This window comes from Lactuca serriola, chromosome 3, assembly GCF_051521515.1.
Source record: "Lactuca serriola cultivar US96UC23 chromosome 3, Lser_US96UC23_V15, whole genome shotgun sequence".
Classification (NCBI taxonomy): Eukaryota; Viridiplantae; Streptophyta; class Magnoliopsida; order Asterales; family Asteraceae; genus Lactuca; species Lactuca serriola.
Genome location: NC_136410.1, coordinates 171,890,603 through 171,912,911, shown reverse-complemented (window position 1 = coordinate 171,912,911; position 22,309 = coordinate 171,890,603). Strand labels below are relative to the sequence as shown.

The 22,309-nt window shown below is 38.1% G+C and overlaps 1 protein-coding gene and 1 long non-coding RNA gene across 2 annotated transcripts; one reads left to right on the top strand and one right to left on the bottom strand.

Annotated features, from left to right (window-relative positions):
- The first annotated feature begins 3,578 nt into the window (after positions 1-3,578).
- On the top strand, positions 3,579-7,570 carry LOC145095874 (uncharacterized). Its single transcript, XM_079033689.1, has 4 exons — positions 3,579-4,003; positions 4,194-4,336; positions 4,420-4,886; positions 7,511-7,570. Exons 1-4 carry the CDS (start codon positions 3,579-3,581, stop codon positions 7,568-7,570), a joined length of 1,095 nt encoding a protein of 364 aa, XP_078889815.1.
- Positions 7,571-13,369: 5,799 nt separating this feature from the next.
- Positions 13,370-14,999, bottom strand: LOC145094745 (uncharacterized). The gene is made up of 2 exons (XR_013703528.1): positions 14,679-14,999; positions 13,370-13,769 (listed from the first exon to the last, which is right to left on the bottom strand). It is a non-coding gene; the product is annotated as an uncharacterized LOC145094745 (long non-coding RNA).
- Positions 15,000-22,309: the final 7,310 nt, after the last annotated feature.

Genomic DNA, 22,309 nt, shown 5'->3' with positions numbered 1-22,309 from the left:
AGTGAAAGTACTAATCAAAATAAAGAGTTGTATGTTAGAGGACTGTTAGTTAAGAAGTATCATAAAATTACTTGTGAGCATTATATAACTTGTGAGCATTATACATATGAACTTTGAAAAAAAAAATTATATATATATATATATATATATATATGTGTGTGTGTGTGTGTGTGTGACAATGACAAGAACGACAAGAAGTTGGAACTCTATGGTAGAGCCTCGTGCTGATAATGTGTTATAAAATATGATCAAATAACAAGATCAATTATAAAGTAAAGAAAGACATGAGAGTAGAGAGACTTTTATTCCAATACCTGCGATGAAATCATCAAGTTTCTAATACATATGGCTCACTATTTATACTGACCAAATATGATGAAAGATGAGTTATAATATGAATGCACATTATGATGGTGTATTATTACATTCATAAAACACATTGAGATGGTTATTACTAATGCTAAATAATGATAGGGAGTTATGGGAGAAATGGAGAATCCAATGGTCATTCACAAACTAATATTTCATAACATTATTATGTTTTATTTAACGTTTAGTAGGAAATAGTATAATTAATATAAATAATCATAATATTATCATGCATTGCACCACAACATTGATTGTACATTATTTTGGTGGTTCAGTTTACTGTGGGTTCCATGGTTTGATATGTAGGATTTTTTGGACGAACGGCGATAGGATTGGAAGCTTGGACTTGAGAATATTCGATGAAAATTTAGATAAAAAGCTTTGATGATTAGTAGAAGGAAGAAGCTTTGAAGAAGAAAAAGAAGACTTGAAAAAAGAGTAAAGTATGCATTGCCATGTAACTTGTTCATCATGGTAACGGAGGAGCACAAAAATAACAATCTACTACTTTGCATGACCATGCAAAAATTACACCAAGTCTACATGATAATGCAGACGTTTTTAAGCATCATTTTTTGTATTTATGCATTATTTTATATTTTTTTCAAAAGAATTGAGTTTTAAAAAACCTTAGAAGTGGTATTTTATTTGTTTTGATGATTATAATAGTAATTTAGTTGTCATATGTTTCGAATTCACTTTGATTCCAATAATATTTTTTCCATTTGAAACTTTAGTTTGATCTATTATATGAAACAATTATATTATATTATTTTTGAATGATTTGTCTATATAAACATGAGTTTAATTCCATATTCAACTCAGACATACATCAGATTACTAATATATGTCTTCAATTTGTTAGTTTTCTAATAAAGTTTATTGAGATTTAGAACCTCGTTATAATTCTAAGTTTTAGTATTGAAAAATAATATTATTTAGATAAAATTGCAAAAATGGTCCATGTGGTATGCATTTTTTTGGGGGTTTTGGTCCAAACCACGAGTTTTTTGGTTTCGTGGTCCTTTTAGACTGGTTTGTTTGTGAAAATGGTCCTTGTACTTAACTCCCGTTAAAAGGAATCCGTTAACCCCCTCATGTGCCTTCCACGTGACGGTATTTCGGTCATTTTACTTCTAGGGACCATTTTCGCATAAGAATGTCAACGCTTCCTTTTACCTTTTATCTCTCATTTACATTCCCAAACACCCGTCAAATCCCCACATCCCTCCTTCCTTCTGCTCCATTAAACCTGCAAAAAACCTCATTCGTTATCCAAAGAACCTAATCGAAGCAAAAGGAGACAAGGTCATACGTTAAAGTCGAAATGGTGTATGTAATGTGGCAGATAAGACCAAAAAATGAAGTTATGGACTTATCATCCGTATATGGTAAGTTGCACTGTTCTCTTTAACTTTCCTACTTTACATTATCCCCTTGATTTATAATAAAATCTGCAAAATTTTGACTTTGTTATCATGTACAAGTTAGACTTGTAGCGGGTGTACCCACATGGTTTAGTATTAAGCTTCATCACATTGGGAAGTTTACTAAGCTACCTGATATAAAGTATACTAGAGGTGAAGTGTGTTATGTTGATGATGTGGATATAGATGAGTTTTCTGTACATGAACTTGATGCCATAATGCTTGACCTAGGGTAACCAGACCCACGGATGATTGAATTGACTGATGAATCCACAGTGATATACTACCATTTCAGGATACCCAATGGTGACTTTCAATTTGGTCTTAGAGCTTTGGGGAATGATCAGGATGTTATTAATCTTTCTAAATTTATTCGAAATAACAAGTTGATTGAGGTGTACACATAACATGGGAAGACAAATCTACTCACTTACTTTATGTCTCCAAATGCTAAGGGTAAAGTTGTCATTGAGGAATTACCAAAAAATGATGATCAAGGAGCTGAAGTTGAGGCTGAAGTTCATGTAGAATCTCCATTGAGAAATATGAACCATGTCAATGATGAGCCAATTGGTGAGTACATGCATTTGATTCTTTTTTGGAGTAAAAGTGATGCTTTCTCACCAGAGTATAGAAGGGGTAGAGTTGGGAATTCAAAAAGATGTGAAGGGTCTTGTAGCAAGAGGCTTAATTTAGAGGATATTGATTTAAAAGAGAAGGAAAACACTGATGAGGGTGTTAAGGAGGTTCAGGAGGCTTCAACTATTGTCGAAGGATGCTACAAGGCATTTACTTCAAATATTGATAATGTGGAGGATGAGATGATTGGGGTTCAGGATAATGACCATATTGAAGGATGCTACAACACCCCACATGTTAATGATGATGAACAATATAATGAGCTTTTTGATAACCTTATGGACAATTTTCTTGGAAGCGATGAGGATGCTGAAGAGTGTGAAGGGGATGATGAATCTGAAGAGAGTGATGAAGACTATGAAAAGGATGAAGGTGATGTTGAGGATGGGAAACACCCTGAAAATAAAGATCAAGTGGATGACATAATGGATGAGGAGAACAATATACAAGATGTTGATGTGGACATGGCAGACTTCTGTCTAAATGTTGAAAGTGATGTTGAAGGAGCATGTATTAATGATGTTTATGGTCATGAACCTGACGATATGGAAGTGATCAACAATGAGGAGTTCGAATCATTGGATGAAGGATCAGACCAAGACAGAGAAAAAAGAGCTCTTATAAAAAATTTGGGAAAAGAAAAAGGTGCAGCCTTGGGTCAGTACATATACAATCATTCTCAGTTGGACAAAAGTTTAAAAGTAAAAAAGAACTAAAGGAGCTAATTGATGTGCATGCACTAGAAACAAGAAGGAATCTATTCTTTAAAAAAATGACAATCAAAAGCTTAGGGCACAGTGTAGAGGAGTTGTACTTGCCATCAATAAAGGTCAAGTGGGGACTCAACCTACCACTTCAAAAAGCAAGGGAAAAGAAGTAAAGACATAAAAAGTAACATGTGGTTGGTATATACATGCATCTAGGTCAAACCCCGAATTTGAATGGTTTATAAGGACCATAAACCAAACTCATACATGCTTACAAGCAAGGAAACTCATGACTTGTACTGCTTCATTAATCGGTAAGAGAATCATAGATCAAGTTGAGGCAGATCCAATGATTCCTCTGAGAACCATACAATATCACTTTCAAAAGACTTGCCAGGTGGGTATTTCGATGGACGAGGTGTTTAGGGCAATAGATATGGCAAGAAAGCATGTAACTGGGGACTACACAAAACAGTTTGAATTGTTGAGGGACTATGCTCTTGAACTTCAAGCTACAAACCCAGACACAACAGTCAAAATAGATATGTGTCCTAATGGCAAACCTGATTCCCCAACAAGGCAGATTAGAAGGATTTATGTACGCTTGGGTCCACTGAAAAAAGGTTTCAAGGCATGTCTTAGGGACTTAGTAGGTTTAGATGGTGCCTTCATGAAAGGCCCATTCCCTGGTCAGGTTCTTACAGCAGTTGGTTTAGATTCCAACAATGGAATTTATCCCTTGGCCTATGCAATTGTTGAGTCTGAAAACACAGCTAGTTGGAAGTGGTTTTTAGAAAACCTTGAGGATGACTTGGAGCTTGGGAGCAACTCAAACTATACTTTCATAAGTAACAGGAAAAAGTAAATTGCAGTTCATCAATTGGTCATTTAGATTGTGTGTTTTTTTGTTAATTAATTCTAATTATTGTATTTTGAGTCATGTAGGGTTTACAAATAGCAGTTGATCAATTGTTTCCCAATGCGGAGCATAGATATTGTATCAGACATATTCATGACAATATCAGAAATAAGTAGGGGAAACTGAGTATAGGGACCACTTATGGAGGTGTGCATCAGCAACCACCATTCCTGAGTTTGAGAATTTGATGAAGGAGTTTAGTGACTATGATAAAAAGGAATGTCAATGGTTGAAGCAGAATCCTCCTGTACATTGGGCAAGGCGTCATTTCTCAAGTAATTGTATATGTTTCCATATGGTCATGATTATGTGTTTTAGTTATTTATCAGCATTAATGGTATGTTACTGGAATATATAGGAAGAGTAGTTTCTGATGTGTTGATTTCTAACATGTGTGAAGTGTTTCATGGGAAGATAGATAAAGTCATGGACAAACCTATAATTTCATGTTTAGAGTTCATTAGGGAGTATCTAATGAAAAGGATATGCAATGTCATGAAGGCAATGAAGAAGGCTAAATGTCCACTAGCACCTACAACAACAGACATCCTAGATGCAAGGAAAAAAGGTGCTTCACAATATATTGCTAGGTGGAATGGGGCTAACAAGTATCAAGCCACTGGAGCTTTGCAAGATCAGCATATAGTGGATGTTAGGAACCAAACCAGCACTTGCAGAAAGTGGGAATTAATGGGAATACCTTTCAGGCATGCAATTGCAAATTTGAATGAAATGAGCAAAGACCCTAAGGCTGAGCTTGAAATTTACAAGTGGGTACACAAGGTGTATTGGCTAGAGACATGGAAAAAAGCTTATTCATTTAAGGTGCATCCAATTAAAGGGAGACCTATGTGGCCTAAAAGTAATTGTCCAACAAAGCTAATCTGTGACATCCCCATTTTCACTGCCAGAAAAGACCGATTTTGTTTATGCTTTATAAAAATCAGAGTACCTCTTTTAATAAAAATGTTATGGAATTTTTTCCCACTAAAACATGATAAATACATTATCAAAGCATTTCTGAAGAAAAGTATTTTTATTCATTTTAAAACATTTAGGATGTCATCGTCAATACAGAAACATAAGCATAAACAGAACTTACACTCATTATCACTAGTGATTTATATCTCCTTAATCTCTCAGTGTAATGTGACTTCATATCAACACTTGTGATATAAATAAACTGAGTGGGTCAGGTTGGGAAACCTGGTGAGTACATAGGGTTTTCAACCCATAATAATATAATTATTATGTTTAATCTCCAAACAATTAATCAACCCAATTACCCATCTTCATTATCTTCTTTACTCTTAAGGATCTACCCTAAAACTCAGTTATTCCTTGTTCATTTATTCCTAAGGATTATCCTAAGGAATTGGCATGAAATCCATCGTCACTGGGTTTAGGCACTAAGTCTGCATAGTCGCCAGGGTTTATACAACATGCACTAAGTCTGCATAGTTGCCAGGGTTTAGATACTAAGTATGCATAATCACCAGGGTTTAGGCATCAAGTCTGCATGATCGCCAAGGTTTAGGCACTAAGTCTGCATAGTCGCCAAGGTTTATAGTACACCGGGTGAACACGTCGTTCACAACACCTATAGGTTACGAGCCTGCTAGTGTTCCACTGGACAGTCTAGAATAGTTTGTGGTTGTCATCCATACTCTGCTAGATGAAAGGTCCATCATTTGGGTAAAAGGCTTCTCTCATTGTTCACCTCTCACCCTTATCTCCTGGTCTATATCACCTCTCATCTTATCATCTAACTCATATTTCATCTACCCATGTTTTACTCAACATATTTTGTAGATATAAAATACATATACAATTTAATTCATTTGAAGCGTGTATAAAATCATTCATCCAGCCTAGACATCAAGTATTCAGATAATATGTACACATAGCACGTAATTTATATAAAATACTTCGTATCTATGTCTAAGATGAAATTAACTATGCACTCACCTGATAAGGTGGTGACGCGGTTCTCGGACGGCAATTCGTTTACTTTAAAACAATTTCCTTCGACAAAACCTAGTACCATTACCACTAGAGTTTAGTCTAACGTTTTACCGAGACTAATTAATAGTCTAGCGATTATTACTATTATATAAGCGTTAAACAATACTTTTCGCCCACTATGTACAGATAGGGGCCAGACATGAAACAGCGGAGGGCAGGATCATTTTGGCATATAACACTTCTGAATCCAGCAACCCAAGCAGCCCTCAAAACCAGGTTCCCCGTATCGTGAGTGGTTAAAAAGATATTACAACAACACTTATATAACCCAAAATAATAGCCCAAATAATTACCATAAGTTCCTAATAACGTTACCATAATTAATTAAAAGTCATATTAAAAATAGTGTAGGCGTAGCTCACTTACAGCGGGTTTTCTTGAAAATCGGGTTTCGCTGGGAGCAACGTTTCTGAACCGAAAAACCCTTTTTTTCGAGACTTCGAGAGCCTCGTGGCTTCCTTCGAGTTCTAGGGGTTTACCTAGGCTTAGAGGGGTTAGGGGGCTTAGAGAGAGAAAGTAGAGAGAAATAGAGGGTGAAAGGTGTGAGAAAGATGAAGGATTCACCCTTTATTTATAGGGGTTTTATTGTAGACTAGTCTCTAAGTTTCACCCGTATCTTCTGCGTACGAGCTCCGTTTTCTACGTTCTTTATATCCACGCATTGGTATTTACAAGTACTATAACTTTCATTTAGACCCCATCGGCTAATTCTCATTGTAGCTCTGATTTACAAAACTATATCGAATTCGTCGCGCTTGAAGAGTAGAGACTAAGTTTCGTCCATATCTTTAACATACGAGCTCTATTCTCGACGTTATTTATATCTACGCGTTAGTATTTACGAGTACTACAAATTTCATTTAGATCGCTAAGGCTAGAAAGTATTTTATCGTAAATTCACTTTTTACGATTCCTTGTGTCGTGCCGGTTTTGCTGTAAAAGTTCGACGGGTCATAACTTCTTTGTTATAACTCGGATTTCAACGTTCTTTATATGTACGAAACCCTTGTGACATATATTATAGCTTGGTCAAGATTATTATTGTATTTAAATTGACTAACCCGGATCTGCGGGCGTTACATAATCCCTCCTCCACATCGCACTCAGGTGGGAAGGCCTAAGAAAAAAAGAAGACAAAGTGAGGTTGAAAGGTCAAGCAAAAGGCAGAAGGCAAGTCAAGGTGATGGATTCAATGAGATGCAAGGACAAGATTCCCACGGACCAACAAATGATGGAGTGCAGAAGCTATCAAGGAAGCATATCAGTGTCATGTGTAGCAAATGCAAGAATAAGGGACACAACTCTAGGACCTATAAAGGGCAAGTGGGAATCAGTCCAAGAAGTGATTTAAGGTTGTTTATTGTGGTGCAATGACTATTTAGTTGTTTGTTGTTAAAAACTATTTGTTTTTTTAATACTTTTAGTTATGGTTTGATGATGTGGTTATGTATGGTGCACAGGCACTTGTATGCTTAATTTGGTAATTGTTTTTGGTTCCACTCATGTGGTTAATGAAATGTGCATTTTGGTCAAATTATGACACGTATTTTGGTAATGACATTGTGCTTCTATTTATGTGCTTATATTTGACTACTTGATACACATTTTGAGACTACAATATCATTTATATCATTAACATTGGAATTCATTACAAACATGATGAAGACAACTTACAACAAAATGATACAATTTTTATACCAATACATTGGAATTCATTACCGTGCATCACTTGATCAACAAAAAACACAAATTGTTTAAACCTTTCCCTTACATAGACCAATACTAAAGATAACAATCACAAACATAAACCAACTTGCACATAAATACATCTTCAGCTTGAAACCTTCATCCTTCAATACATCACACATTGCCTCTAACATGTTGTTCCTTCTTAAAAGTCCATTGCACTATTCCTATAACATGTTGATACTTCTTACCAGCCCATTAGACCTGTCCTCCAACGTATTCATGTTTCTTAGAAGACCTGGTATGATGGTTTTACTCCTAGCACACATAGGTGGGTCAACCCATCCGGTAAACCCACAAATAGAATCCTTAGTAGGGCACGCATAAAACCTCCTTCTGAGATTCAGTGGTGTCCAAGACGTTTTCACCAAAGCAAGCTTTCCACAAAAACAAACCACCATTGTTCGATTGCAGGCCAAGAAGGAGAAATGGAAGAAAATAGTCGTTATGGAAGAACAGTGAAGAACATTGGGGAAGAACAGTCGTTGGGGAAGAAACTGGAAATAGAAAATGATATATAAAGGGGGATTTATTTTTTCTTATGCGAAAATGGTCCCTAGAAGTAAAAAGACCGAAATACCCTCACTTGGAAGGCACATGAGGGAGTTAACGAATTCCTTTTAACGAGAGTTAAGTACATGGACCATTTTCACAAACAAACCAATCCAAAAGGACCACAAAACCAAAAAACTTGTGGTTTGGACCAAAACCCCAAAAAAATACATACCACAGGGACCATTTTTGCAATTTTGTCTATTATTTATTTGTCTATGATTTGGTGCATATAATATGGTTACAACATTCTGAATTTCCATCAACATTAACATGATATGCACATTAAATTCAGAACAATACTACTACAAATTAGAATAGCATATTAAGTTTAATTGTGAACATTGTTTGGTTAAATTACATAAATGAAAGAGTTATTGGGATTGTCTCATAAATCATAAATAAGTTTTTTTTAACTATATATATATATATATATATATATATATATATATATATATATATATATATATATAGAGAGAGAGAGAGAGAGAGAGGAAGGATCATTGAGAACTCAAAGTTTCCCGAGAACTCGAGAACCAAACAAAGGCTGTTAGATCAAAATAATTGAAGGTTAGATGATTTATGGCATTTTTGTAAATAACTAGGTAAAAAAAGAAGCGGGGGCATCTTATTACACATGAATTGGAGGCATTTTAGAGATAACCTAATGTCAAGCCCTTCCCCTTCCCCCATTCTCTCTCTATCTCATCATCTCGCCTCTCTCCTACCTTCATCACATGTTATTCACATATGAATCACATGTAAATCATATATGAATTATATGTGATTCATATCTTATTCACATGTAAATCACATGTTATTCACATATGAATTACATGTGATTCACATGTAAATCACATGTTATTCACATATGAATCACATGTAATTCATATATGAATTAGATGTAATTCACATATGAATTACATGTGATTCACATGTAAATCACATATGTATTTTTATTAGTGTTTTTGCATCAACCGATTTCTTTTTATTTTTCTTGTAGATGTGGAAGAAATCGTGGTGAATATTGAAGAGGTGAAAAATGATAAAGTGAAGAAAATATGGAAATATTGACACGAATACATGAAAACGCTTTGAAATTTGTAGCATTTTTTATATTTTATTGTGTATCTATAAAACCCAAAATCAGGAAGGCCAAGAAAGGAAAGAAAACCCCAAGTCAAAGGGTCAACTCGTCGAGTCCAGGGAGGAATTCGACGAGTCGGAGCGGGATCCGGGGGATCGATTAAGTAACCGACTCGGCGAGTCGGCTAAGGGGACTCAATGAGTCTGGTCTGAACAAGGAAAACCCTAATCTCGGGAGTTTTATCCTATATAAAGGGTGTTATGTCCCTTCCTCAGCCTCCGTATCATCCTAGAGAGCCTGTAAACCCTAGATTTCGTGTGAGCTTCCATCATTTCAGAGAAATAACTTTGGAGGAGGGAACCTTTGAAAGGAACTTGAATATCAAGAGGGTTGCTTCAAAGGAGAGGTGTAGATCCGAGATCTACTTCAGTTTGTGTTCATCTTGGAGGTAATAAGCTGCTATCTTCCCTCCTTTGCATCTAGATCTATTTTTGTTATGAGATTTGGGGGTTTTATGGTTGTTTGAGACCCAAATCGGGTTTGGGGCTTAGATATGTGGTTGCCACTTCAGATCTAGTGTTGGGATGGTCCAATATGTCGTAAAGCATCAGTCTTTGGGTTGGTTGTTAAGCCTCTTTGTCTTAAACCCGAGTTTGGAGTGTTTTGGGCCTAGATCTCCTTAGCTACACGTAAAGTTTGCACCTTTACGTAAGGATTGAGCTTTGGAAGTATGGATCTATGATTTGGAGCCCCTGCATGTCTCGAAAAGCCGTTGAATGGATTAAGAACTGGAGGGACTCGGCAAGTCACATGGGTGGACTCGGCGAGTTGGATGAAGTTGGGCAGGAACTCGGCGAGTTGGAAGAACAACTCGGCGAGTCTTTTGAAGATTGTCTTGGTCTCGGCGAGTCTGTTCTTGGACTCGGCGAGTCAAGTCGCGAAACCCCAAACCCTTCGAGTTGAGACTCAAATCAGTGAGTCGAGTGGAGACTCGGTGAGTTGGACAGGTCAGGAGTCGGAAATCGGTGGACTCGGCAAGTCATGGACTGACTCGGCGAGTCGAGTCGCGAATGGAAGGACTCTGAGCATATGAACTCGGCGAGTCAGTAGGCAGACTCGGCAAGTAGGGTTGACCTGGAAGGTTGACTTTGACCAGGACTTTGACTTTGACCAGAATTGACTTTTGGAGATCAGTTAAGCTAAGTGATATATGTTTTGATATTGGTAGCTCGGGGAGCTAGTGGAGCAGCGGTTCAGGGAATTGTCGGTCAGCATCCAGAGGGATTATCAGCAAGTTCAGCAGTACCAGGTGAGTTTCCCTTTGTGTGAATGGGTCTAAGGCCACAATGTCGTCCCATGTAGTTATGAGTAGAAGACCCGGGGGTTAGCCCTAGGCACAGTATGCTAAAATGATATTCAGGACGAGGTCCAATGATAGTGGGCGGGTGCCCAAGGAAGGGTTTATGTGATAGTTTATACTTGTTGTCTATGTGATACTTGTATGAGCCTGGTAGGGAGGTGAGTGTGGGCGAGGTCCTGTATCTCACCAATAGCAGAGTGTGGATGGTGTTCCACATCTCATTAGCAGCAAATCAGGGGCGAGGCCCAAGTTAGGGAAAGAGTGAGTGTGGGATGGGCCCGTATCTCACTATCAGTAGGAGCGTGGACAGGGTTCCATGATTCATCAGTAGCAGGACAAGGGCGAGGCCGCGGATAGGCGAGGCCTTAGGACAGGGTCCATTAGTATATGTTTAGCTTATGTGTTGTGATATGTTTATGTGCTATTATATGTTAGAGGGTGAGGCCCAGTGACAGGCGAGGCCTAAGTGAAACAGATCTGTGTCCGAGCGGGGCTTGAAGCCAGGCAGGGCCAGGGGCGGCAGGGCCGTTATAGCGGGCGAGGCCCAGAATAGCGGGCGTGGCCCAGTATGTGCAGTATGTGGTTATGCATGGTATGTGGTAGGTTGGGGAACTCACTAAGCTTCGTGCTTACGGTTTTCAGTTTTGGTTTCAGGTACTTCCGGTAGCGGTGGAAAGAGCTCGGGGTGATCGCATGGCACACACCATAGATTATACAGCCTGGGATGTTTTACTCTAATAATGAACATATGTTTTGGAAATTAATACTCTGATTAAGTTATGGATTGATAATTATGTTTTAAGTAATGGAAGAGGCAAACGAAGCAGTAGGGGAGAATGGGCCGAATCCCAGCGAGCCTCCAAGGTTTCTCTCAAGCCGTCGATGGTCACAATCCACAGGAAGAAAGAGCGGTTCAAAGATAGATCTAAGAAAAAAGCAAGATCGGAAGCAGGAAGCCAATGACAGTGGCTTAATGAGGGTTATACGGTCGTAAGGAGGGGGAATCGACTTCTCAGGTGAGCTCCTCTTGATCCCTTTTGCTTCTTCGCCGGTAACGAGCCGACATGAGAGCAACAGTCAACTTTTAGAGTGGGTTGGGTGATTCCGATCGGGGAAACGCGGGGGGGGGGGGGGGGGGGGGTCGTGAAGGTGATAGCAGTCGGTACCTCCGACTGTTCTTCTTGGGTTCTTTATCGCATACTTCTTGCAACAAAACAGTAAGGAGGAGGGTGGCTTTAAACGCCGATCAATGGGGTGTTTGGGATTGTGATTCTTCGATTGGAGGAGGAATGGTCTCGGTGGGGTTTAGCAGATCGCGACTTCAGGGGTGTTACTCTGATCGGTAATTGGTTCTCTTCCCTTTTCTTTTCATTTGACTGTTTGATAGGAATCATTGGGGTGTTTGGGTTAGCTTGGGTTGTTTCCTGAGCTCACCAGGAACGCATAAGAAAACCACCTCCAATGGAGGTGTTCTTGGTTGTGCATCGAAACAGAAAGAAATAAGAGAAGGAGAAAGGTTATCATGGCCTATGGGATGGAAGAAGAAGGACCAGCATCAATGGTATTCATGGGGCTGTTTATTTGCTTTGATTGATATGAAGAGAAGAAGGAAAACATGGTTGATGTCCCTCTTGTTTTTACCGAAAAGAGCTCCTCCTATGGAGGACTTTGACAGTCAATGTGTGTGTGTGTGTGTGAGAGAGAGAGAGAGAGAGAGAGAGAGACCCTTGCATATTATTTCATTTTTGAGAAAACATCATAAATGGTCCCTGTGGTAGTGAAATGACGCAAATGTCCTTCAGTTAACAGATAAAATTTAACGGAGTTAGGGATAAGGACCAACTGTCAAAAGTTTTGAAAGCAAAGGGACCATCTATGAGGTTTTTAAGCCACGGGGACTAAACTTCAGATTTCTGGAAACCACAGGGACCATTTATGATGTTTTTTATTAATTGTAAAGAGAAAATCATAAAAACTGTTAAAAATATATATGGAATATGAGGTTTTCGTACTACAATCGTTTTTTTATACACGAATTAAAAAGAAATGAAACATATTTCAATCTTTAAGAACTAAGTTTTCTTTTCTCAACACCTATAAAAAAAAAAATCTTGATCACAGGGATAGTTGAGAAGTAACTGTTGTGACTTATTTTATGACATTCTTCTGCTTAAGAACTACAATCTTTTAACAATTCTTATGGTTGATACAATGTTAAGAATCAATTTTTAAAAAAAATGTTACTTATATATCATGAAAATGGTTAACAGTCGATTATTTTAGTTAAAGCTTCATGTTTGATGATAAGAATGACATTCTCATAAGATATTCTTGTAGAATAAGTCATTAATTAGATGGACATAACTGTCATTCTTGAAGAATAACTTAACATTCTTAAACAAGAGTTTAAAATTCTCGAAGAACAAGACATTAATTCCAAGTGCATAACGAACATTTTTTAAGAATAATTCAATATTCTTGATATAATACATTCTAAGAGAATATGATGGGAAGTAAAAGAAAAACCTAAAATTCAAATATAAAAATATGACATTCTCATAAGAATGAAGATAGCTTACAACTGTAAAATTGTCGTTCTCATGAGAAGAGTACAATTACATAAACTTTATGGCTCGATGTATATACAGTACTAGAAGTTGAATACAATAATGAAAGTGCTATACATCTCTATTGCTTCCCAAACAGTGGATAAGGAACAAAAGGGAGTGAAAGCTCGTCCTTGTTCTGTAAGAGGAGCAGGGTGTGAAGATTTTATCGTGCCATTGCTTGAAAAACCAATCATATATCCCATTCAAGCCTTGATCATCATGTTTCTCTTCACAAACTATTTATCTCTACTGCATTTAACCCCTTGATCATCAAGCTCCCCTTCACGCCATTCTATGAGAATAACAAGCTTTTATACCCTTTTAATGACCTGCAAAACAAGTAAAATGAATTAAAAAGAGTAAAGTTAAACAAAAAAAATCAGAATTCCCAAACTTCAAATGCATGTTTTGTCTCTCAAATCAAAAACGATTTAAATAGCTTGATAATATCATCACAATACATTCTGAAAGAATATTCCTACAACAAAAAGGAAGAACAAAGTCACAACTCTTGTTTCTTCCTTTTTTTGAATAGCTTAACCACGACTGATAAAAAAAAATTAAGAAACATTCTAAAAGAATATACATTCTTAATAATATTGCAATATTCGTTTTTTTTTTAATATTGAGTTCAACTCTCCTATTTGATTATCTCCTGTTTGATTATCAAATTACAGGTCCTCTAGTTCAACTTCAAAGTAGATTTAAAAATTTAGATGTTAGTAGAAGAATGAAGCTCATTTAAGCCTCCTGGCCATTATAAATACTATAATTATACTAAAAAATTATGGTCACTAACCAACAATAACATTTAGGCACTTAACAACAAAAACTAGTATCTAATTGCATTCAATTATGTATGACAAAACATATGATGTAATTAAATGACTTACTATTTGTCACGTCACCATATTGTATTAGAAAAATAATAACAATAATATTATCTATGGACATATAAGTATCTTAATAGACAATGAAAAGAAAGCAAAGATGCACATTGAAATAAAACCCCATATCTCTCTGAACATAGGAACTTGAACTCAAAGAAGATACATAATTGCTTGCACGGTCTATTGTTTTACAAAAAACACATCTTCGGCAAAGCAATGAGTCCAAACAAAACAAAAAGAAAACTCATAATTCCATTATAATCAATCCCCCATTAAAACAAATTAATACATATTTGTAACACACGTCGACTAGAAATTGAAAATTAGAAAAGGGAAAAAACATATTACCTTAATTTAAATTTCCATCACATCGATCATCAAGGGGTACCCAGCAGTACCCTAACAATCACAATTTCGAGACATTTGAATCAATCTATTTAGTTCTTTATACTTGATTGATCAAAATAAAATCACAAATATGAAGATAGCAGATGAGGGTTGGTGATGAAATCGGAATCCAAATCCCATAGGCCGTCGTCACAAAATCAGGGCAACATTAAATCGAATTGGATTAAGAAATAATCATACGGACATGTTGAAAAGGTACTCAATCGAGAAATTATCGAGGCTAGACAATCGTATTGTAGGGTTAGAGAGAAAGAGAGAGGTATAGCCGATGATTATGATTAATCCTTAAAATTGTTTATTTTAAATTGATAACGTTTCCAAAATTGTAGGGATAAATTTTTATGATAATTAATTTAAATAATCAAATTATTATAATATCCTTATCAAATCACATATTTACTATTTAGTCATACATTCACACAATAATTATAGGTTATATATGATCGTAACTATATATATATATATATATATATATATATATATATATATATATATATATATATAAGGAGCCCCTAGCAAGAAGCTAGGAAAAGACCCAAAACAGATACAATATGGAAATTAATATATATATATATATATATATATATAAAGGAGCCCCTAGCAAGAAGCTAGGAAAAGACCCAAACAGATACAATATGGAAATATATATATATATATATATATATATATATATATATATATATATATATACAAACAATTTTAAGAAAAAATTGTCGGTTTATAGTGGTTGTATACTCCAATCCGTCCATTTAAGACTCTCGTTACCACTTTTGTGTTTGAATCAGACAAAACTGATGGATTTGATGATATCTATAACTTTTGTAGGTGTCATTTGGTTTTTGTTGAACTGCCAATTGTTCCTTACTTTCCATACACTCCACATCATTCTGTAACATATATCAACAACTCTCACTCTCCTTTTTGGATAATTACCCTAGTTTGAGGCATAATCCAAAACATCAACCACCGAATTCAAGCTGATCAAAGGGACATTACACTCGCTAAAAATCCACTCCATGACTGACTTTGCGAAAGGGCATTGTACTAAAATGTGATCCACAATTTCTTCCACGTTCCCGCACTATTAACAAATGTTTAAGTCCACCATCAACCCTCTTTTGACGAGTTCCACTGCAACTGGTATTCACCCTAATCTAGCCTTCCGGTTTGTCTCATAAATAAGTATGTATCAATTTTATTCTTTAAGGAGTTATTGCACCATATTCATTAATGATCATTAATTGAACTATAGTTAAGAACGAACCCAAAATGAAAGGTGAATAGTGAAACAGTGTCACGCCCCGCTAAAGCGAAAACGTAAGATATGACAGTGATAATGATTTCATTGCAAAAATAAAGATACATCACCATAGCGGTATTTAAAAGTTTACAACCCATAGCTTAAAAAGAAACAAAGTACAAGTTTTCCAAAACAACATTGTTCAAAATATAACTTCATAATAGCTTCAACACGATGCAGCATGCTCTATGATGATGAATCTTTACATCCACTTACTAATTATTTCCTGAAAAAGCATGTAAAACGAGCGTCAACTATGAAAATAGTTGGTGAGTTCACAAGTTTATAAAATCAAGCTTGAAATAAGGCTTTTCGTAAATACAAGTACATTGCTTTAATGATAAACAAGGTTGATTGCTATTAATGAATACAAGTTTATTGCTATAACGAGAAACGAGTTTGTATGTATATGAGCAAACAATGAGTCTCAACCAAACCTATGATTGAAGCCCTATCGAGATCTATGCTTATCATTCCATAGATGAATATGGTATCATGCACTCCAGCAATAGGGCGAGTGAGGAGTTGTCAATTCCTAATAGCGCTATCCATAATGACCATTGGCTCAAAGAGTTAATGGTTAGAGATAAGGGAAGGGCCTTAGTACGATAAGTTCTCATGTTCCGTGTTGCATAGACATACATGAAGAAACATAGCAATACAATAGCAATCATGTTTGATAATAATCAATTTAAATACAACATGCAAACAATAGTTTTTCTGGACATGCTTTTCCACCCCAAAACATAAAAACTGAAAATAGGGGAGTGCGTGAATACTCACAATGTTTCGTGTAGGTACAAGTAGTGCCTCGGGATGCACCAACGTCTTACTACCAGGATCCTACGACATCAAACACACACTAGTGAGTTTCCATGTCGAAATCTAATGCTAATATACTAAACTCTACATATAGTAAAATGCCAATTTATGTTTTAGTATTGGATTTTATATTAATTGGTTACACTTTTTCTGAAATAATGAAATTCTACAAGTCGTGCGATTAATTACAACTTTGGAATATTAAAAGTGGTTTTCATATTGTATAATCCGGTTTAGGGTATTTATGTGTATTTAAGTGTATTTAACTAAAAAAAATAGGAGAAAAATAGTTTACAGTAGAGCAAAATCATCAAAAATTTTATGTAACCTCCTACTGTACAACATGATGTTCTGGTAAATGTTCATGAATTTTGGATAATAAGAACTATTTTTCCTATTTTTAGGCCATTATAATTACCAAAAATTGGGAAAAATAGTAAGGCATGATGAACAACTTTGAAATTATTTTTCAGAGTCACCCACCACAGTTAAGGTCTGCGAAAATTGTTAGATACAATTTTCACACTCTCTAAAGTGGTTTTGTGATTTATTATACCCAAACAAAAAGAAAATCGGAAATCATACCAAACAGCAACAAAAATCGATGAAATTTATTGGGGGGTCATTATTCACCATATGGGTCATCCATGAATTTATTCCGGATTTATAGACCTCTGGAAGTATTTTATGTGATTTATGCCCTTGTTTTCTTGCAATAATTTTAGTAAATCAAAGAAATGATAAAAGCTCTTGAAATTTTCCAGATTATCACATGCATGTGAGGGTTTTCAAAAGGAAAAATGTTCAAAATTTTATTCAGAAGGGAAAATAGGGGTATTGAACCCAACAAGTTAAGAAATGTTGCACATTATAGTGCATGAGATGTAAATGTGGCTGAAGTTCATGAATTTGAGTAGCACATTCTGTGGGGTTTTAAGCCACTAAATTTCAGCCATCATTCACTGGATATGTTAAGTTTCTAAATTATTTTTCCCCAGATTTATGGTTGGGTTTAAGGCCACTGATCACGCAAGGCAAAAATGGTGATCACAGAAAAAGAGCTATTTGCGCAACTATTTTGTAAAAATTGCCAAAAATCCGATATTTAATATTTTACAGTGAGACCAGTTGGGTTTGAAATTTAACTCGTGGAACTATCCAATACAAAAAGAATATCAGGATTTGGTTAAGTAATGACCGAGTTATGGCCGTTCAAAGCTAAACAAAGTAGTCTGGCAGATTGCATGTCTTCCCTGTTTGCTTTGAGTGCATTCTTAGGGCATTTTGACAAGAACAACATGCATGCTTCTGTTAAGGTCCGATTTCTAGCACATGCATGGAGTGAATGAGCATCCAAGATGTACTAGAAATGGTTTAAATGCTTTTGGTCATGCAAGAACACAAAAGAAATGGATAAGAAGATGTAATACTCGGTTTTGAAGTCACATGAACACATGTGCATCTTTTTCACTCCTTGCATGGGTTTGATCCCGGATTTTCACCATCTCAAACACATGCATTGAGTTATGGTGAGAATCTACAAACCACAAGGGAAAAAGTAAGGATTTCTAGCCATGGAAGGGGATAGAATCCGAAGAGTAGAGAAGAACCATGAAGAAGAGGAAGTAAAATCATGAAACTATGAGGGAGGATTGTGTTGTTTACCTTGGTTTTTGATCTTGAGAGAAGCAAGAACACTTCAAGGCCTTCTCTATTTCGAAACTATGGTAGAGAATGGAGGATTTTCGTGAGTTAGAGAGAGAGAGAGAGAGAGGAAGAGAGTTTGTGTAACAGCCCGGAATCCAGGTATTCTTCTTTTGGCCTTGCATCTTGGTTAAGTTTTGTGAATTAGGGTTTTCATGGTAAGCGAGTACGCTGGGCGTACAAGGTGTACGCTGCGCGTACTTGCGCGCCTCATTTTGGACGCGTTTTCCCTCAGGTACGCGGGGCGTACCCAAGGTTAGGCCCGGCGTAATGTATTCAGACCCAAACCCTAAATTCCTTTGATGGGGCTATATAAGGAACATGTGGCTGGTCTTTTCAGCCACCATCCCTCAGAGTGAAACCCTAAAAAGAGTGTACCCTTGTTCCTAGGCCATTGTGTGTGTATTCTAAGCTTGGTGGTGCCCTTTCAAGGTTGCATAGAAGAAGAAGAGCTTGTTGGAGAGGCTAGAAGTGGTGCTCAAGGGTAGATCTGAACATTTCAAGGGCTAAAGCTTCATTTCCAGGTATAAAGTTCAGATCTTGTCACTTGGTTCATATTGTATGCTTATAAGGTCATTTCTATGGTTTAAGTCCCAAAGGTGGAGACTTTTGTGCAAATGGCCTCCATAAGCTTAGATACTTCATATTTCTGATCTATTGGAGTTGTAGACTCATAAAAATGGCATCTTGGACGTGGGGATTTCATCATGCATGAGATCCAGGTCCTTGAGTTTGAATAAAAGGTTGTATTGTGATGTTGGAGCCTTTACAGTCGTGCCAAGGCTTAAAGGTCTCGACTTTATGGGTTAAGACACATTAGAAGAGTCGGATCTAGAAGTGGAAGTAATGGCTTAACCGATTAAGACCAGAAATGGAGAGTGGCTGACTCTGGGGGTTACGCTGGGCGTAACTCCCAGTAAGCGTACTGGGTGGAGACCCCGATCAGGGAGGGGTTGGCGATGTACGCCCCGCGTACATCTAGAGTACGCCCCGCGTACTCTCAGGGTTTGACTTTGGTTGACTTTTAGGGTTTTGGTCAACTTGAGGACTTTAGGTCAAGGAAGGGTAAAATGGTCTTTTACCCTCTGAGGAATGATGATAAGGAGTAAAGTTCTAAGTGGTGGAAGTCCTTGTGTAATATATGATATTTTTATGTTTAGGCGAGGTTGAGCCATCGTTCGAGGTCGGTGTTAGCAAGGACTCGAGATCTTAGACTTTCCACGAGGTGAGTCTTCTCACTATACTACACCCGGAAGGGCTTGACTGTGTGACCGGAAGGTCTAATTTGATATGAGATATATGTGTGATAAGTTAATTGTTATATGTGCCATGTATGATATGCTTGATATGGGCCGGAAGGTACTATGTATGGGCCGGAAGGCGAATATGTTATTGGCCGGAAGGCGTTGTGATGTGGACCATAAGGTTGGCATGGGTAGGACCGGAAGGTTTACCCAGTCGGGACGGAAGTCCCCTGAAACACAGGGACCGGAAGGTCAGGGCCTGGAAAGGCGTATGTGTGTAGGTTGTATTTTGGGGAACTCACTAGGCATTTATGCTTACAGTTGTTGTGTTACATGTTTCAGGTACCAGCGAGGACCGTGGGAAGGCGCCGGCGTGATCTGTACACACTGATAGGGGATTTATGATCTTGGGATTTGTATGACTTGTTTTATGACATGATACACTGGATTTTTATGCTTTATTTTGGATGTAAATACAATTTTCAGAAAATAAAAATTTGTCTTAAAATTTACGTTGTTACAAGTTGGTATCAGAGCCTTGGTTTGAGGGATTCGGGTACACCTTCGGGCGTAACTGAACTCAAACCGAGGATTTGAGAAAATCTTTCAAAAACAAAAGCATAAAATTTTTATAAAGGATTTTGTGGTAATCAAGAAGGAAGCAGTGTGTACGATCAGCCAGCGTCCGAACGGTAAAAATCCCTAAAATACTCTTACAACATGTGTTATGAAATATGATATGATATGATACGATATGAAATGCATGCTAGAAGACTAGGTATTCATATTAGGACTAGAGTGGCCTGATTTGAGATGCCTTAGTCTAGGAAATCTGTTGCTATGAGATGCTTTGATAGTGAGCGGGTAACTAGTGCATGGCAAGAATAGAGTACTCAGAATCCGGGGTTTGGGGAGGAGGACTTGGGGTGAATGCTGATGCGGTGTAGTCGGTAGTATTGGGCACGTACTACCGAAGACACCGGGTCAGTGGGCAACCCAAGTAAGAATCCCTGGATATCGGGGACTGAGTAGGGTTGCGCTATCGAGTGCGATTATGCTCGATAGAGTCTCTGATATTTCTATGTTGTATTTCAGAGGCATCATGGTTGGACCACGCCACAGACCTAGTACGAGCAGTGTGAGTGACGAGGAGATTCGTCAGATGATTCATGAGGAGGTGGCTACAGCGATCCGGGCTGAGATTCCGGAGATGTTCGGGTCTATTAAGACCACTCTGATGGAGACATTTGATGAGCGGTACGCCGCATTGACTGAGGCTGCAGCCGCTGCAGCTACCGCAGCTGTGGCCGCTGCCAGACCACAGGGAGGTGACTCGTTGCTGTTCCGGGAGTTCAGCAACACGAAGCCACCTGAGTTTGACGGGACGCAGGATCCGATCGCTGCGATGAGATGGATTGCTGATATCGAGGGATGCTTCTACACTTGTTCATGTCCAGAGCATCTGAGGGTACGGTTCGCCTTGAACCAGCTCCGCCTGGGAGCGAAGGATTGGTGGAAGTTCGTAACGGCGAACTTCACCTTGGCAGAGGTTTCAGCTATGACATGGGAGAGATTTACCGCCATGTTCAGAGACGAGTACGTTCCCCCGGTGGAGAGGGAACGGTTGGTTCAGGAGTTCTTGACCCTCAAGCAAGGTAATGATTCTGTCACGGTGATCACGCGGAAGTTTCATGAGAGGGCGATGTTCTGCCCTGAGCAGGTGTCCACGGAGCAGGCTCGGATGAGCCGGTATTTGGGTGTGTTGAGGAGGGATATTCGGGAGTTTGTATCGAACTCGACATATCATACTTTTGTTGAGCTTCAGGCGAATGCCAGGAAGCGCGAGATCGAGTTGGAGACCCAGGCCAGGGAGGAGGCCGAGTCTCAACGGGTGGATCGGTGGTCGGCTCAGTCTCAGCCGGCAGCCAAGCGGACTAAGTCCGCCGATTCGAGGTCGGGAGGTCAGAAGGGCCGCACTTGCGGAAAGTGCGGCAAGGGTCACGAGGGGACATGTCGGTCAGGTGCTTGCTACAAGTGTGGCAAGGAGGGGCACATTGCTAGGGATTTCCCCAAGGAGTTTAAGGTCTGCTTTCATTGCAACCAGATCGGCCATCGGAAGGCCGAGTGCCCTCAGCTACTCCAGGGATCTACACCAACTGCTAGGACTACTGAGACTCGACTAGTGAAGGCCGAGGCTCCGAGGGCTCGTGGGAGAGCTTTCCAGTTGACTGCGGAGGAGGTCCGCGCGGCGCCTGATGTTGTGGCTGGTATGTATTCTTTCATATATTTATTATTCTTTTATGAGATGTTATGCTTAATTCATGATATGCGTAGGTACTTTCCTTGTGAATTCTGTACCTGCCTTAGTATTATTTGACGCGGGTGCGAGTCGGTCTTTCGTATCTCTGGCTTTTAGTCAGCACCTTGGTACTGATTGGGAATTGATGAGTCGACCTCTGAGGGTTTCCATAGTTGACGAGAAAGTGATATATGTCGCGGAC